General features: G+C 44.0%; 1 protein-coding gene across 10 annotated transcripts in view; it reads right to left on the reverse strand.

The window, feature by feature from the left end:
* The window catches only part of LOC106613666 (unconventional myosin-IXb), a 113095-nt gene that overhangs the window by 22664 nt on the left and 72853 nt on the right, over positions 1 to 17578 (reverse strand). For 8 of the 10 annotated variants that reach the window (XM_082956776.1, XM_082956778.1, XM_082956782.1 and 5 more), the window contains exons 3-16: positions 17289 to 17383; positions 12356 to 12418; positions 11115 to 11214; positions 8790 to 8890; positions 8346 to 8475; positions 7731 to 7820; positions 7476 to 7592; positions 7060 to 7194; positions 6815 to 6936; positions 6449 to 6590; positions 6043 to 6238; positions 5510 to 5585; positions 2793 to 2906; positions 236 to 275 (exon numbers count right to left, since the gene is read on the reverse strand). In XM_082956776.1, coding sequence (XP_082812902.1) covers positions 236 to 275; positions 2793 to 2906; positions 5510 to 5585; positions 6043 to 6238; positions 6449 to 6590; positions 6815 to 6936; positions 7060 to 7194; positions 7476 to 7592; positions 7731 to 7820; positions 8346 to 8475; positions 8790 to 8890; positions 11115 to 11214; positions 12356 to 12418; positions 17289 to 17383 — 1521 coding nt within the window. Of the gene's footprint in view, positions 1 to 235; positions 276 to 2792; positions 2907 to 4447; positions 4541 to 5509; positions 5586 to 6042; positions 6239 to 6448; positions 6591 to 6814; positions 6937 to 7059; positions 7195 to 7475; positions 7593 to 7730; positions 7821 to 8345; positions 8476 to 8789; positions 8891 to 11114; positions 11215 to 12355; positions 12419 to 17288; positions 17384 to 17578 lie in introns of all 10 variants that reach the window. The other 2 variants (XM_045687440.2, XM_045687442.2) reach the window with 2 other exon arrangements.

Here is a 17578-nt window from a genome sequence, read left to right on the forward strand (position 1 = left end):
CCATTGCGTCAGCATGGACCAACATCCCTGTGGAACGCTTCCAGGTTGTAGAATCCATTCCCTGAAGAATTCAGGCTGTTCTGGAGGCAAAGCGAGATCCGACCCGGTATATGGAACATTTTCTATCAGATGATTTTGTGATCTCATATCTCGGATTGTATATTACATCTATTTTTCAAATGACATTAATGTAGGCGTACACATAGCTGGCGTATGTATGATGTATGAAGCTTACCTTGGGTATGATCTGTTTCTGCTTCGCGTTCTTGTTTTTCCTGTGGGGAAGGGATAGGTTAGTGAGAGAGGCTCAGCTCAGAGACGTCGCTGAGAAGGTCTACGGGTGAGCATGGGGGCGAGCCGTGTTAGTATGGTGAGTCATGCTCAGTCAGTGAGGTGTGAGGGCTTGCACCTGGAGTATGGGTTGTATGACAAGGGCTGGGGATGATGGAGGAGGGAGGTTGCAGGATGGAGGAAGGGGGAACCTAGCCAACCAAAATCAGCCAGCCCGGCCGAGACCCATACGACCTATAGGATTACGATGCCTGTTCCCCAGCTATCTTGTTTTCATCACTACATATAGAGCATTATATAAGCCTTGGGTTTATAGTGGAATTGTTGCCATGTGCCGACTACACTGCTTGACAGTGTGTTATTTGTGAGGTCAACACTAAACTTTTGTTTTGTTTCTTGACTGTGTTGAAAATACTTGCAGACACTATACCCAACAACTATAGTTTTATATAAGTTAAAAGAAACAATAATTTGTAACACACTTTTAACTTCTCTAGGGTAGGGGGCAGTATTTCGACGTCCGGCTGAAAGGCGTGCCCGTAGTAAACTGCCTGCTACTCAGGCTCAGAAGGTAGGATATGCATATTATTAGTAGATTTGGATAGAAAACACTGAAGTTTCTAAACCTGTTTGAATGATGTCTGTGAGTATAACAGAACTCATATGGCCGGCAAAAACCTGAGAAAAATCCAACCCGGAAGCGTGGAAATCTGAGGTTTGTAGTTTTTCAAGTGATTGCCTATACAGTATACAGTGACTTAGGGTTCATTTTGCACTTCCTAAGGCTTCCACTAGATGTCAACAGTCTTTAGAACGTTGTTTCATGCTTCTACTGTGACTGGGGAGAAAATAAGAGGTCCTGGAGTCAGATGACAGAATGACATGAGTTCAGTGGTGCGCGCTCACGTGAGAGTAAGCCATGTTCCTTTTCTTTTTTGAAGACATTGGAATTGTCCGGTTGGAATATTACTGAAGACTTATGATAAAAACATCCTAAAGATTGATGCTATACATCGTTTGACATGTTTCTACGAATGTAAATAGAACTTTTGACTTTTCGTCGTGACATTTCGCACGCGCATCCTGCATTTGGAGTAGTGGACTAAATGCGAACAAAAAGGAGGTATTTGGACATAAATGATGGACTTTATCGAACAAAACAAACATTTATTGTGGAACTGGGATTCCTGGGAGTGCATTCTGATGAAGATCAAAGGTAAGTGAATATTTATAATGTAATTTTTGTCATTTCTGTTGACTCCAAAATGGCGGGTATCTGTATGGCTTGTTTTGATATCTGAGTGCTATACTCAGATTACTGCAAAATTTGCTTTCGCCGTAAAGCTTTTTTGAAATCTGACACAGCGGTTGCATTAAGGAGAAGTGTATCTATAATTCTTTGAATAACTGTTGAATATTTTATCAACGTTTATGATGAGTATTTTTGTAAATTGATGTGCTCATTCACCGGAAGTTTTGGGAGGCAAAACATTTCTGAACATTACATGCCAATGTAAAAATGGGGTTTTTGGATATAAATATGAACTTTATCGAGCAAAACATACATGTATTGTGTAACATGAAGTCCTATGAGTGCCATCTATGAAGATCAAAGGTTAGTGATTAATTTTAGCTGTATTTCTGGTTTTTATGACGCCTCTCCTTGCTTGGAAAATGGCTGTGTGGTTTTTCTTGTCTCGGCGCTGTCCTAACATAATCTAACGTTGTGCTTTCGCCATAAAGCCTTTTTGAAATTGGACAATGTGGTTGGATTAACGAGAAGTGTATCTTTAAAATGGGATATAATAGTTGTATGTTTGAGATTTTTGTTGTTTTGAATTTGCCGCCCTGCTATTTCACTGGCTGTTGAATAGTGTGTCCCGCGGGTGGGACGCTAGCGTCCCACATACCCCAGAGAGGTTAAGTTCTTTTTGACTTCACATTCATACACAGTTTCATCTAGAAGCCAATGCATTCAGGTGAGTAATATCCTTGTTCATGCAGCAGCTGATATTCAAGCCATCAGTGCATCCTCAGCTTTTATCAAGGCCTCTGCATCTCCTTTAAAGCCCATATGGGCAAAAGCCTTGTTGCACTACAACGTCAGCCTCATGCTAATCAACATCACATTGGGACCCAGTCTCTCTGGGCCTTGCATTCCACTATCACGAGCAGTCTTGTGTTGTTGGGTATCCTTCTGCAAATAATTAGGATTCCTGTGAGGTCTTTGTTCGTAGGTGCATTTTTCATGAGGTGTGGTCAACCAGCTAATTACCTAGCCTGTGTTTTCAACTGTCTGTCACGGGTTGAGAGCTTTAACAACCATGTGAGGTGAAGACATTTTTTTTGTACTCAAATCAGGTGTGTTAGTGCTGGAACAAAATGTGCAACTAAGGGGATACCTCAGGGGGACTAAGGTTGAACACTGTTCAAGCTGGGTTGGATTTGCTAGGCCAAGCTGGGCTGGACTGAGCTGGAAGGGGTCAGGACTACAGACTCACTGAAGGAGGTGTCGAGGGAACCGCAGGCGACCCCAGGACTGCAGCAGCTTGCGAGGGTCCTCACCATCCAGCTGCAAGTCCTTAATGGAGCTGATTATCTGGGCATGCATGTCCCTGATTCACCCCAGCAAGTGCCACAGTGGGTGAAGAGGATGGTGGGTAGGAGACATAGGGAGGAGGGGGGTTGGGCACGGGGCATAAGGGGAGGGCAGGGGATGTAGGAACACCGCTGTTAGGACACCTCGAAAGACAGAAAACCCCCCCACCACCAAAGATCCCACTTCCAAAGAGAAACACACACAGAACCGTTAGAGGTCTGAAGTCGAGAGCAAGTAAAACTTCTGGTTAACATGTGGGACAATGCCACTTCAGTTCAGATCACCCAGCCATTGCTGCAGTAGAAAGTGAGAGGTTGTGCACGGTGTGGATGTTTGCACACGCCATACTCCTGTAAGTAAGTGTTGTGAGCATGCATTCCTGAATCAAAGCTTCAGTGGTTGACATCGTTTCCCCATGCTGGTGTTACACTGCTGGCGACTGGGATTGGTCATTGGACTGGTTTTATACTGGTGGTAAACTGGGGTGGACTGGTGTTGTTAAGATGGCTGCTCCTCTGGATCCATGCATTACTGTACTTACCACTCTGATCAATAAACCAAGGGAGGTCAGGCAGCAAGGGACAGGCCATAAGTAAAGGTACCATAGAAAAAAACGGCCCCTAGACATGACGTCTTCAGAATTTTCAGGTCTGAAGGAACCAGATAGGGGGAAGCAGTATGGAGGAAACTCCCCCAAGCTAATCGAAAGCCTAGGTGGAGCTATACCCATATTACTAACACCTATCATCTCTGCAAACACATAAGGGGTAGGGCCCTAAGGAAGAAGCTAGGGGTGGTTTAAACACAACTGCTCAGTTCCTCTCAGAGAATGCTCATATTAGAACAGGGGCTTTTGGTCCATTTAGAAACTACAATGATGCACTTAACTTCTCCCTAGGCAATTGTTTATTACATTTCCGACCTCATCACTAGTAGTCCAGGACCTGAGATGTATAGCACTGGCCCTGACCTGTTTCATTAACTAAACTTTACTACTACTGTTTATTAGTGTGCATACGTTCTTAAACGCTGTACTAACCACTTATTAGTTTTTTCCTCACAGTAAATCAGTAGATTATCAGAGAAGGGCAGCACTAAGACCTTCCTGTGTTCTACATTAACAATAATAAACCAGGGTGTTGAGACAGATTACCGTGGCCGAGAGATGGAGAAAGAGCGAAAGAAAGGTGAGAAAGTAACGAGAGCAATGTGGTGGAAAATAGAGAGCTAGAACGGGGGAAGAGAATACGAACAAGATGCAGCCTGTTGATGATTATAAAGGAAAATGTTTGCCGTGTTTGATGTTTATATGAAGTCTTTTTCTGTAGTCTGACTCTGCACGTTTCATATTAGGACGTCCCTTTCCAAACTAAAAAAACATATGCCTGCTGCAAACCTTCATGACGTAGAGTCTCTCGTGTATCTCTGACATTATGAATATGAGCAAACTCAGAGCGGGAATGAGACAGAGACTAACTGCCCGTAAAAACAATACTGTCCCTTCCTCCTGCTTGACCTCCCTCCATCCTTCTTCCTGCTCTCCTCCAGTCCACTTACTTCTTACTCTCATAGCTAGCAAAGATGTCTTCGAAGGCCTCTAGTGGGCGCTCGTCAGAGTGATCAAAGTAGAAATCGAGCATAGAAGCCCGTCTGTGGAGGGGAGAGAACAGCACACGGGGTCACCCAGGGGCAGGGGAAACAACGCAGGGGCCAGGATGAGATGAAGGAGGATTCATTCCACCATAGAGATATTATTGGATTTCTATGGATTTGACAGAGCTTGTGTCCTACAAGCGACCAGGAAGCACACATGGAAGCCAACCGTTTCATTCAGTTCCATTTAGCGGGGGACTAGTGGGAGTTCTATTTGGCTCCCAGTACAGATACACTTCCTGAACAATCTTGTGATTCATAATCATGATAACACTGTCTGATCCTGCTTCATGTCATCCTAGGCACAGGGACACGGATCCCACAGAACGGATGCTCACCCTTTCTTAAAAAGACCTTTACCAATAAAATGGAGATTGATGACCAAATCACAACATGTGCTCTGTGAGAAGCCCCCAAACAAGAACTAGTAAGGGGCGTGTTATTGTAAGGCAAACTGATTTAAGTTATTCTGGTTAATCCTAAATACAAATCTTTTGTCTGTATAGTATAGATTCAGTGAGATGACTTGGTCTTGGATCAAGGTAGTCGGGTTTGTGCATTTAAAGTGGATTTCTGATGGAAGACTGAGGCATTGCACGTGGGCTTTAACGCCACAGGCGCTCTGGTATATTGTAATCACTGAACACCTGCCGTTGTGCCTCAGGGGAGAGAGAGAGACCCATCTGTCAATCAAGACATCACACCCAAAACAACAGTAGAGGAAGATGGCCCATTTCCCAACACTACCAGAGTATGTCTCAATTTCCACACTAACATACTATCTAGTACGCATGGCGAGGGCCAGCCATTTTTTGTGACCATGTGACCTGACAGGAAAAACACACGAGGGGCCTATGCATGGGCAATACGTCACTTCTTTCTAAGTGGTATGGAAATGTGGATATTGGGACAAATATTGTTTCCCTCCTTCCCTGTGTGTCCCTCTGTCAGAGGTTTGTGCCTTACCGGTACATCCTTTCTACAGGCGTGTTGGACCTCTGCAGCTCCCCCAAAGGAGTCCTGGAAGTGGGGCGCTGCACACCTGTGGATGCAGACAGACATCAGACACACATATAGGTTCTAAAAAGACAAAAAGACTGCACCGCATGACTCCTGCCTGTCAAAAAACAGAATAATCCAGTTGAGTCCTTCCAGGGGCCATTTCCCTGCTTTGTTTTTCCTTGATTTAATACCATTAATCCCTATTAAAATACCCTCTTACGTCAATGGGCCACTTTTCTCATCTAGTCAACACAACAAAACTTCTCTGCCGGATAATGACTGAAGCTTGCAGGGAAAAACCTGACATTTCAAAAGCCTCGTGTTTCCCCCCAAGCCCTGCTAAACTAATTAAGCCTACTGCTATTGTTGGTTACTGTGCATGGGTAGTACAGTTCTAACTCTGAGACACGTATTGTACCACTGCTCCAGCTGTACACGTATTGTACCACTGCTCCAGCTGTACACGTATTGTACCACTGCTCCAGCTGTACATGTACCTGCGGTCTTGGCGGCCCAGCGGCGTCCAGCCTCGTTGAAGGCAGCCATTCCCCTGATGGTGGCTCGCAGGATGCCCCAGCGGAACATGGCCACAGGGTCCATCCCGATCAGCTGACGCACGTAGGCTCGGTCACTGCTGCGCAGTAGAGCCACAATGTCCGGACGCATGTGGTCCGTATTCTTCTCCCGGAAGTCCTGTCAGGAGAGTCACAAGGAGACAGTTAAGCATGTTGAGGCCATTTTAGAGTCGCCGCTAAGATTATTAACGCACTGAACAATAATTACATGTCACTAACAATGAACAGTTACACAAATGCAAGAAGCCTCCCCCAACCCCTTAGACATTACATGATAGTAAACAGGGAGTCTGACTGCGTTGGTGGTTGGTTGTCCATCAATCCCTACCTTGATCTGGTATTTGACTTTCCCAGCAAAGTGGTGGATGACAAAGGCAGGCTCCATCACAGGCGTGGGCACAAAGTACTTATTCTCCTGGTGCTGCTGCTTAAACTTGGCCAGCAGGGTCTTTTCAGTTGCATGGGGGAAGCTGAAGAGAGGGAGAGAAAAGAGGGCGTGAGAGAAAGAGGGGGGAGATGTATACCGTTTGAACCTGCATCTCATCTAAAATGTAATTTATTGCCGCTTACAGGCAACGATGTAGGAAAGCAAATCTTTAGGCTGCAGTCACTTCTGGCACATGAAGATCAACACATTTTTGGGTGAACGATCCTTTTTGTGAAATACGGGGGGGAGGGGGCTTGAAGTCCTTACTTGCTCTCCTCGTCCAGTAGGTACAGGAGACCAGTGGGCTTCTTGCTGATGAGGTGGATGCAGCCCACGTTGTCAGTATAGTCTATGTTGTGCCAAGTGATGCCCTCTGCCTGGTACTCCTCCTGTAACAGACCAATAACACAGTCAGAGCTAAAGACAGAGGATCAGGGCTGTTATACTGTCCTTACAGCACATTACAATCTGTGTTATTCTATTTCAATGAGGCGCACCCAGGGCCAACTCACCTGCTCAAGTTTGAAGATGTGCTGGTTGAAGTAATACTGAAGCTGCTCGTTTGCATAGTTGATACAGAACTGCTCAAAGCTGTTGGTCTCAAAGTCCTCAAAGCCAAATATGTCCAGGACCCCTATTGACAAACACTGGAACAGAACAAATGCATACAGTAGGTCAGTTAGAAACGTAGGTAAGATGGCCTAATAATGTCACCTATGTCATACTAGAGCGCTGGTTAGTTCATTCTAGTTTATAGTTATTTGCGTAGTAAAAATAGCTTTTTTCCCCTAGTCATTTCTGGGGAACTGCCGACATGTCTGGCCTTGACAATGACGAAACATGGAGAGGAGAACTCTAAGCTGCATTCCTAGGTCTGTGATGTTGTGCGTGTGTGTTCTCTCTCTCTCTCTCTCTCTCTCTCTCTCACCGGGACAGATTCCTCCATGTCTTTCTTGTTGAGCAGTGCATGATTGATGCGCAGGACAATCCAGTTGAACAGTGCACTGTACAGAGACTTGGCCATGGAGTCTCTCGCAGTGATGGCCTGAGACAGAATGAGACGGGTGAATGGGAGTAGACAGACACAGAGAAAAGGAGAAGACCAACACATGACACAATTATCCCGGGGAATAAATCCAGCAAGATAATGATAGGCCCTGAATATCGGTCTATGGTTGCCTACCTCACTGTGGCTGTAGGGCAGAATCAGCTTGTCATTGACTGTCACCGTTTTCCTCTTAGTTAGTGCCTCGACCAGCAACTCCTCTTCCACCTGGGAGGTCACACAGAGAGAGATGACATTACACTCACAATTCTCAAAGCTTGCGACATTACTAGGGACAGACCAAAAATACATACAGTTAGTTTAGAGGAGGCCTCCTGTATAATCATTGGGGAGAACCAGGCATCGTCAGTGGACAATAATAGAACACACTCACTGTTTGGGGATGTTAGTTAGGATGAAACGGATAACCAGCCACATGTTCAGGTTTTTACAATGCTCTAAACTCAACTACATTTGTCTCAGTAGAACACTAACACTCCTGGGCCCATTTTAACTGTCTCCTTGGAGCAGGGATCAGTTTGTCATTTTAGATCATAATAAATTAACATGGGGCCTGATTGTAGATCAGCACTCCTACACTGAGATGCTTAGTGCGCAGGCCCCAATTCAAAACATTTTTTTTTTTTTTTTTTGCTGAATCAGTGTTCCCACACATACTGCATCACTCCAGGACCCAGAGTAAAGACTACTCACTCATTGATGTGTAGACGAGCGCAGCAGAGCCATTGTTACCTTGAGCAGGTCTGAGAGGGTAGCCAGGACTTCCGGTGGTCCCACGTCCAGTCCCTCGTCTCGGCCTGTAGACTTCTTCCTGTACGTCACGTTGCCCAGGTACAAGATGGCCGACAGCACAGAGAAGATCCTGCAGCAGACAGACAAGTGTCATTATCATAGAACCACAATGAATAGAACAGGCCTTCCTTCTGCAGTATTTCTATTTTTCTGCCATATTGGATGCACATTACTGCCAACTACTGGAACAACTGCATCAGAGGAAAGGGTTGTCTGGCTACGCTTGGGCAGGAGATTCAAGTGGATCCAAGTAACGCCAACCGACTACAGCATATGCAAATCTATATGACCCATTTGCCTTTTAGACAGCCATTTAATGGATCAAAATGGGGTGTGGTGCCCTTAAAGTAGTGGAGATTGAACATGCCATGGGCAGTCACTCACTGTTTCTTAGTGGCAGACAGGAAGCCCACCATCTCCATGGCCTGCTGCAGCCTCTCAAAATCATGACGCAGGTCTTCTTCATCTTCTATCTTAAAGTTTTGCTGCACAGAGACAGGAGAATGGGGAGAGCGAGAGCGGTTCATTAACATGCAGCGCACATATGGGCAGGAAACTCGGAGAACAGAGCATATGCAGGCCATTCACTGCATAACAATGACACCGCATACCAGGTTTACTACCACTGAATCAGATGGGGAATGTTACCTTGAGCCAGTTCAAGTACAGGGAAAGAGATTATTAAGACATACGAAACCCGGGAATAGAATGAGAATCAGGGTACAAAGGATTATACAGTTGAAGTCAGAGGTTTACATAAACCTTAGCCAAATACATTTAAAATCAGTTTTTCACAATTCCTGACATTTAATCTGAGTAAACATTACCTGTCTTAGGTCAGTTAGGATCACCACTTTATTTTAAGAATGTGAAATGTCAGAATAATAGTACAGAGAATAATTTATTTAAGCTTTTATTTCTTTCATGACATTCCCAGTGGGTCAGAAGTTTACATACACTCAATTAGTATTTGGTAGCTTTGCCTTTGAATTGTTTAACTTGGGTCAAACGTTTCGGGGTAGCCTTCCACAAGCTTCCCACAATAAGTTGGGTGAATTTTGGCCCATTCCTCCTGGCAGAGCTGGTAAAACCGAGTTAGGTTTGTATGCCTCCTTGCTCCCACACACTTTTTCATGTTCTATAGGATTGAGGTAAGGGCTTTGCGATGGCCACTCCAATACCTTGACTTTGTTGTCCTTAAGCCATTTTTCCACAACTTTGGAAGTATGCTTTGGGTCCTTATCAATTTGGAAGACCCATTTGCAACCAAGCTTTAACTTCCTGACTGATGTCTTGAGATGTTGCTTCAATTTATCCACAATTTTCCTTCCTCATGATGCCATCTATTTTGTGAAGTGCACCAGTCCCTCCTGCAGCAAAGCACCCCCACAACATGATGCTGCCGTGCTTTACGGTTGGGATGTTCTTCGGCTCGCAAGCCTACCCCTTTTTCCTCCAAACATAATGGTCATTATGGCCAAACAGTTCTATTTTTGTTTCATCAGACCAGAGGACATTTCTCCAAAAAGTACAATCTTTGTCCCCATGTGCAGTTGCAAACCGTAGTCTGGCTTTTTTTTAATGGTGGTATTGGAGTAATGGCTTCTTCCTTGCTGAGCGGCCTTTCAGGTTATGTCGATATTGGACTCGTTTTACTGTGGATATAGATACTTTTGTACCTGTTTCCTCCAGCATCTTCACAAGATCCTTTGCTGTTCTTCTGGGATTGATTTGCACTTTTGCACCAAAGTATGTTCATCTCTAGGAGACAGAACGCTTCTCCTTCCTGAGCGGTATGACGGCTGCGTGGTCCCATGGTGTTTATACTTGCGTACTATTGTTTGTACAGATGAACATGGTACCTTCAGGCATTTGGAAATTGCTCCCAAGGATGAACCAGACTTATGGAGGTCTACAATTTCTTTACTGAGGTCTTGGCTGATTTCTTCTGATTTTCCCATGATGTCAAGCAAAGAGGCACTGAGTTTGAAGGTAGGCCTCAGAAGCCTCTAAAGCCATGACACCATTTTCTGGAATTTTCCACACTGTTTAAAGACACAGTCAACTTAGTGTATGTAAACTTCTGACCCACTGGAATTGTGATACAGTGAATTAAAAGTGAAATAATCTGTCTCTAAACAATTGTTGGAAAAATGGCTTGTGTCATGCACAAAGTAGATGTCCTAACTGACTTGCCAAAACTATAGTTTGTTAACAAGAAATTTGTGGAGTGGTTGAAAAACGAGTTTTAATGAGTCCAACCTAATTGTATGTAAACTTCTGACAACTATGTAGTTAAGGGCATCTGGTAGAGGACGATAAAAGGTACTGTACAAAAAAAAACACCACAGAAGACCAGATAGGGGTACCTAGGGAACTAACTAATGGGGATGTGGCTCTAGATTTAGTAGTGGTGTATACAGTAACTGGATATATACTGCTTGAGGTAGAGAAATACATGTACTGTGCTAAGAAAAACATTACTAGTGTAGTGTAACTACGTAAATCCAGTGTGTGTGGAGGCTGCTAAGCGGAGGACGGCTCATAATAATGTCTGGAACGGCGCGAATGGAATGGCATCAAACACATGGAAGCCATGTGTTATATGTTGATACCTTTCCACTCCAGCCATTACCACTTGCCCGTCCTCCCCAATGAAGGTACCACCAACCTCCTGTGGGGGTGTGTGTGTGTGTGGGTGTGTGGTACCTGCTTGAGGTAGAGGTAATCTCCAGGCTGTAGGAGTTTGAACTCCTTGCGCTCCTCCTCTGACGCTCCCACCAGCAGATAGTAAAACACATGGTAGTTCCTACAGGAACACAAAACAATGTTTAGTGCGTTTAGTAAAATTTGTTTTGTGTGTGGATACAGTGTGGTTTTCGGCTTTTGTTATGTGTTTGCTTTCGTTATTTGGTGAAGGTGATATATTTTAAGGTGGCAATAAATAAATCATTAATTTATTTAAAAAAGGTGCTTCTTTTATTGTGAAATAAATCACATTTTATTGGTCACATACACATATTTAGCAGATGTCACTGCGGGTGTAGCGAAACACTTGTGTTCCTAGCAATCAGAAGTCAACACTGCGATAGTATTAGTTTCCACCACCCAACATTGACTCTGTGTCTATAACGTGCCAGCCTAGTAATGAGCGTGAATGCTGCTATCAGTTTTTCCAGTCTTGCCATCAGGTGGCCGGTCAGCTTGCATTGTTGTAAAACCACACGGGCGTAATGAGTTTCCATGTTTACTACTGAGTCTCGCTGACGTCACAGACACAGGCAGACTCACAGGCAGACAGACGTGATCAAAACAGAAGCTCATTTCAACAGACGTGTTGGTATATGAGTAACAACATGAGTCGTGCATGATACTATAATACTACAACTCCTATAATACTACAACTCAGACACATCTAGTGAGAACAAGGGTTCATTCTGTTTATAGGCTATGCCAACCCCAACCAAGGCACTTGTAGTAGAAATGGTAGCACTTAATTTTTATTTTACCTTTATTTAACTAGGCAAGTCAGTTAAGATCAAATTCTTATTTTCAATGACCGCCCCTTGTTCAGGGGCAGTTAACCCACTGATTTGTACCTTGTCAGCATGGGGATTCGAACTTGCACCTTTCGGTTACTAGTCCAACGCTCTAACCACTAGGCTATGCTGCCGCCCCACCACAGTGCTAGTCACGGGTAAATAAATATTACATTTCATTTTTATTCCTGGAAAAATTAAAGTATCAGTTCCCATATTGATGCAACTCTTTGGCACATATTCTGGCTGGGTAAAAAGTTAGCTCTGTGTCTAGGCCTGAAAGTCACCCTTGGACATGGCATGTTAACTGAATATGAAAAAGGCACCCAGGGGATCCTCCCTCTGTTGGTACAGAGGGCCTCCACAGATCAATGGGGGTCGAAGATCATGACCCCTGCTGTTGCCCTTTACCTCTCATTCTTTTCTCTGGAGACCAGACGAGACTTCTCCAGGAGATATTTCTCCACGATTGCCCTGAGAATGAGGGAGAGGGGAGAGGTGAAAGGGGAGAGAGAATGAAAACATCAATCAAGTAACACTGGAGTTAGTCTGGTCCTTTCACTTGGCTCTGTGTATACTGAGGGTCTCGTGTTCGTGTGTACGTGCGTGCACGGGCGAGTCCATGTGTAAGGGTCGTAACAGTGAAAGCGGGATGGTAGTGACTGAGGAGGAGGGGAAGCAAAGGCAGATGGTCAGTGGAACAATAAAGACTTGAACAAAGAGTCCAGATATGGACAGCCTTAGCCTGGTGCATAGTGGCATGGTCATGTTAACGTGCATCAACATAGCCACTACGAGCAAGAGTTTAAAACGGCTCTAATTGAATTTCAGGCACAAGGAAAACATTAAGCTAATCTTCCTGTTTGTTGACACACTAAAAATAGAGAGTGTCAGGGTGATGGCTGAGTGGTGTGTGTATATTAACCCCTTACATTCGTGGAAATTGGCCTATATGGATAGGGCCAAATTGAAATGTTTCTAACAGAATAACTATAAAAAGCATACCAATGTAAAATATTACACTTGATTTTGTGCATTTTTACATTTCCTGTACTTTTCACAGCATTTGTCAGTAACAGAGTATTCATTGAAATTGAGGTAGGTGGTGCAAGATAATAAAAAACTATTACAAGGGTTTGAGTGAGGTTTAACTGGAGTCTCCAAGTGGCCATACACCTCTCCAAACTGGGACAAACAGTTCCTACGTCATTTCAATACACTTTAATGATTCAAGGAGAGAGCCTTCAACTCTTTTAGCTCTTCTAGCTTTGCCGTTGAGGAAGTGAAGCAAGCACAGCTTTGTTTGGAACACAGCCCTGCATCCCCACCGGCACACAATTACTGTCATTGTTTACGCAATCCAAAATACATTTCATTATAATTCTCAATCTGGGTCCGGTGGGCATCATGTTACGCTTACAAAAAGGCACTTCAGACCCATTGTAAATTTTGGTCCGCACCACTAGCGGTTCTTGGGGGGGGGGGGCAGTGCCCCTGTGACAACAATTTTGGACCCCCTTGTGGCCCCCCTAAATGTGGAGTATGAAATAATTTTTACATAACTAATTTTTGCTATCGTTCTTTTTTTACATCCTTTATTAGACAGTGGCAACGATGATGATTATGAACATGGTCTTTTGCCTGCTAATGCCTGCAATGCAGTGAAGAAAACGACATGACAACAATAACGTCTAATGTAACTGGCCCCTCTAACAGTACAACTGGCCCAGCTTGGCCCCCCCCCAGTTGAAATGGTCTAGAACCGCCACTGGTCCGCACAGAATGGAGTTGTGAGTGCATTCACATGCGTGTTCCACAGCTACTTTTCTTCACAATAAACAAACAAACACAGGCTCATTGTGTTCAGGACAACCCAGGCTATAACGCATGTCATCCATGCAACTGTGGAGCAAACAGTGATCATTAAGGTTGATACTGTAAATGACATGAGTTTTCAAAACATGGAAATGAGAAGTGCACATTTGGACTTCTAGGTGTGTGGTTTTGCTTGTACGACGTCAAAGCGGTATGTATTATAATCCTCAGCGTCTCGTCTTTCGGAACACAGACTCCTCTCGACGTACAGCGTTTCCCCTCACTCGGAAAACAAATGAGGAAAAGGAGCGCAATTAGCGGGAGGAATGGTGGCATCTTCCTGTCACGCGCGCGGTGCTCAAGTTTATAACGTCTGTAAGTCAAAACCAATACAGCGATGTGGAGCAGAAAACCTGAGCGCTGACATGTATAGCATGTTACTCTACAGCCACTGTGTTCCAATGTAGGCACTTCTCAAAGACAATCTGGCATTTTTAACTGTTTACAGGATGACAGGTTCTGTGAGTGGAAAGGGTTAACACTAGTAGCTCAGGCAGGCAGAGTGCCCAGTGCTGGGCATGGAAACTTCACTAACTGGCCCTCTGTCTCTTTATAGAGCTGATCTAATAGAAAGCAATGCCAGGCCAGAATGTGCACTAATGCATTACCACAACCAAGCTAAGGGGCTGCTGCCTATAATATATTATCTTCATCCTTAAGGTCCATATGCAATGCAGACACACTATGACCGACACAGACACAGTTCAAGGCCAGACTATGGATATTGGATAGATCCTCAAACTAAGAAGCCACTCCAGGTATCACAGTGAGAGTAATCTCCAAATCCCAGGCAGTGAAAGCTAGTGAGACCCAGTGAGCCAGCCAGACTAATGCGGCGCTGAGAGGTAGAACCAGGGTTTCCGTTTTAATCATTTAGCAGAGGCCCTTGTCAAGAGCGACTTACAGGAGCAATTACGGTTAAGTGCCATGCTCAAGGGCAGAGACAGATTTTTCACCTAGACGGCTCAGGATTCGAACCGGTTACTGGCCCAACACTCTTAAATCACTACGCTACAGTACCTGCTTTCCTTTGCTGCTCCACACACTGCTGCACAACAAGCCTTTGTTCAGCAGAATGTCAGCACTGTCCAGCTGTAATCAATGGCTTCTGACTGACAGACCCTCTACTACAAGCATAACAAGCTCAACCAGCACTACTACAGCTCAGCCACTGAAGTCTCAATGGCAACATTTCAGCCATCGATATTCAATTACTTTAGCCCCTCTCAAGCTAAGCAATTCAATAAAAAGTGATGCGTCCCTGTTTTAGGTTGCCTGACAACTCAAACTAAATGATTCCTCTGCTCCATGTTCCATACATACTTCAGTTTGAGACTGCCATCGTTTAAGTCGTTTGTGGTGCTGCAGGATTGTTTTGAGAATACAGATGATTTATGTTCAAATGATTAATCCACCCAGGACTCAACCATCTACATTGAGGAATATACATTGTCAGGCTTCACTAGGAAATGTATTGATGTTTTACCCACAATAACAATCCGGACATGCCACAACCAAAAACTCTGGATGAACGAAGATATCTGTACAATGATGAGGGCCCGTACTGCAGCATTCAATGTCAGTAGAATGAACCCTGATGACTTGGTGGCGCGCGACACGTACAAGGAAAGCAGGTATGAGCTTTGCAAATCCATTAGGGACGCAAAAAGACAATACAGACTCTTGAATTGATGTTCGAGAACTCATGTGGCAAGGACTACAGACTATCACAGACTACAAGGGCAAATCCAGCCGTGCGGTGCCCACCGAAGCCTCCCTCTCAAAAGCACTTAACACAAAATGTATGCACTCACTACTGTAAGTCGCTCTGGATAAGAGCGTCTGCTAAATGACTAAAATGTGTATGTAAATATGGCAGGCAAAAACCTGAGAAAAAAATCCAACCAGGAAGTGTGGAAATCTGAGGTTTGTAGTTTTTCAAGTGATTGCCTATCCAATATACAGAGTCTATGGGGTCATATTGCACTTCCGAAGGCTTCCACTAGATGTCAACAGTCTTTAGAACGTTGTTTCATACTTCTACTGTGAATGGGGAGAAAATAAGAGCCGTTTTAGTCAGGTGTCTGGCAGTAGGCCATTAGTCACGCGCACGGCCATGAGCATGAAGACAAAGGAATTGTCCAGTTGGAATATTTTTTAAGATTTATGATAAAAACATCCTAAAGATTGATTCTACACATCATTTGACATGTTTCTACAAACTGTAATAGAACTTTTTTGACTTTGTCTGGACTTTAGTGCGTGCGCCTTCTGCATTTGGAATAGTGAACCTAACGCGTGAACAAAATGGAGGTATTTGGACAAAGATTAACTTTATCGAACAAAATGAACATTTATTGTGGAACTGGGATTTCTGGGAGTGCATTCCGATGAAGATCAAAGGTAGAGTGAATATTTACAATGCTATTTCTGACTTTTGTTGACTCCACAACATGGCGGGTATCTGTATGGCTTGTTTTGGTGTCTGAGCGCTGTACTCGGATTATTGCAAAGTGTGCTTTCGCCGTAAAGCTTTTTTGATATCTGACACAGCGGTTGCATTAAGGAGAAGTATATCTTTAATTCTATGCATAACAGTTGTATATTTTATCAATGTTTATGATGAGTATTTCTGTAAATTGATGTGCTCATTCACCGGAAGTTTTGGAGACAAAACATTTCTGAACATTACATGCCAACGTAAAATGGGTTTTTTGGATATAAATATGAACTTTATCGAGCAAAACATACATGTATTGTGTAACAAAGTCCTATGAGTGCCATCTGATGAAGATCAAAGGTTAGTGATTCATTTTAGCTGTATTTCTGGTTTTTGTGACGCCTCTCCTTGAAAATGGCTGTGTGGTTTTTCTTGTCTAGGTGATGTCCTAACATAATCTAACGCTATGCTTTCGCTGTAAGGCCTTTTTGAAATCGGACACTGTGGTTGGATTAACGAGAAGTTTATCTTTAAAATGGTGTATAATACTTCTATGTGTGAGAAATTTGAATTATGAGATTTTTGTTGTTTTGAATTTGGCGCTCTGCCATTTCCCTGGCTGTTGGCGAGTGGGACGCTACCCAGAGAGGTTAACTTGGGCCAGCAGGCTTCAAACAGAAACAACCTAAGACACAACTAATACACTTCTCACTAGCCTTGTATGGTATGATGGAAGTAACAGCCACTGTCTGCTGTCATGGAGGTTTCTGCTAGTCACATTACAGTTCTACTGAATTTCAATGGTAACTGCCTTGTGGCTGCCTTTGAGAGCCGGTGTGAGTGTGCTGATGTTGTTCGTGTTGAAGGGGCAGAGTATGGTGTGGGTGTGTGTGTTTTAAAGTTTTACAAACATTCTCAGGAACATCCACACAGGAGGAATGTAGTGTGTGTGTTTACCGGGTTACTCAGACAAGAGGATTGACTGTGTGTCATCACAACACACAGTGTGGGCCAGCGGTCAGTACTCACCCTCTCACCACCCCGCTCTCCAAGTAGTTGACCTGGATGAACTTCCCAAAGCGGCTGGAGTTGTTGTTGTGGGCCGTCTTGGCATTCCCAAACGCCTGGTAGAAAGAGACCGAGAGAGAGGTCGAGATGGTTACATTCACTGTGTGGACCATAAAATGAGTCTAGTTAAGAAATAGGAATAAACTACACTTGTGCTAAAACTGGGGCTATTAGAAGCTGCCAATGTTTCTAACAACAGTCTGCTCAGAATGACAACACAGGGACCTCTGAGTCCAGAAGTCAACACTAAA

This window comes from Salmo salar, chromosome 10, assembly GCF_965601325.2.
Source record: "Salmo salar chromosome 10, fSalSal1, whole genome shotgun sequence".
Classification (NCBI taxonomy): domain Eukaryota; kingdom Metazoa; phylum Chordata; class Actinopteri; order Salmoniformes; family Salmonidae; genus Salmo; species Salmo salar.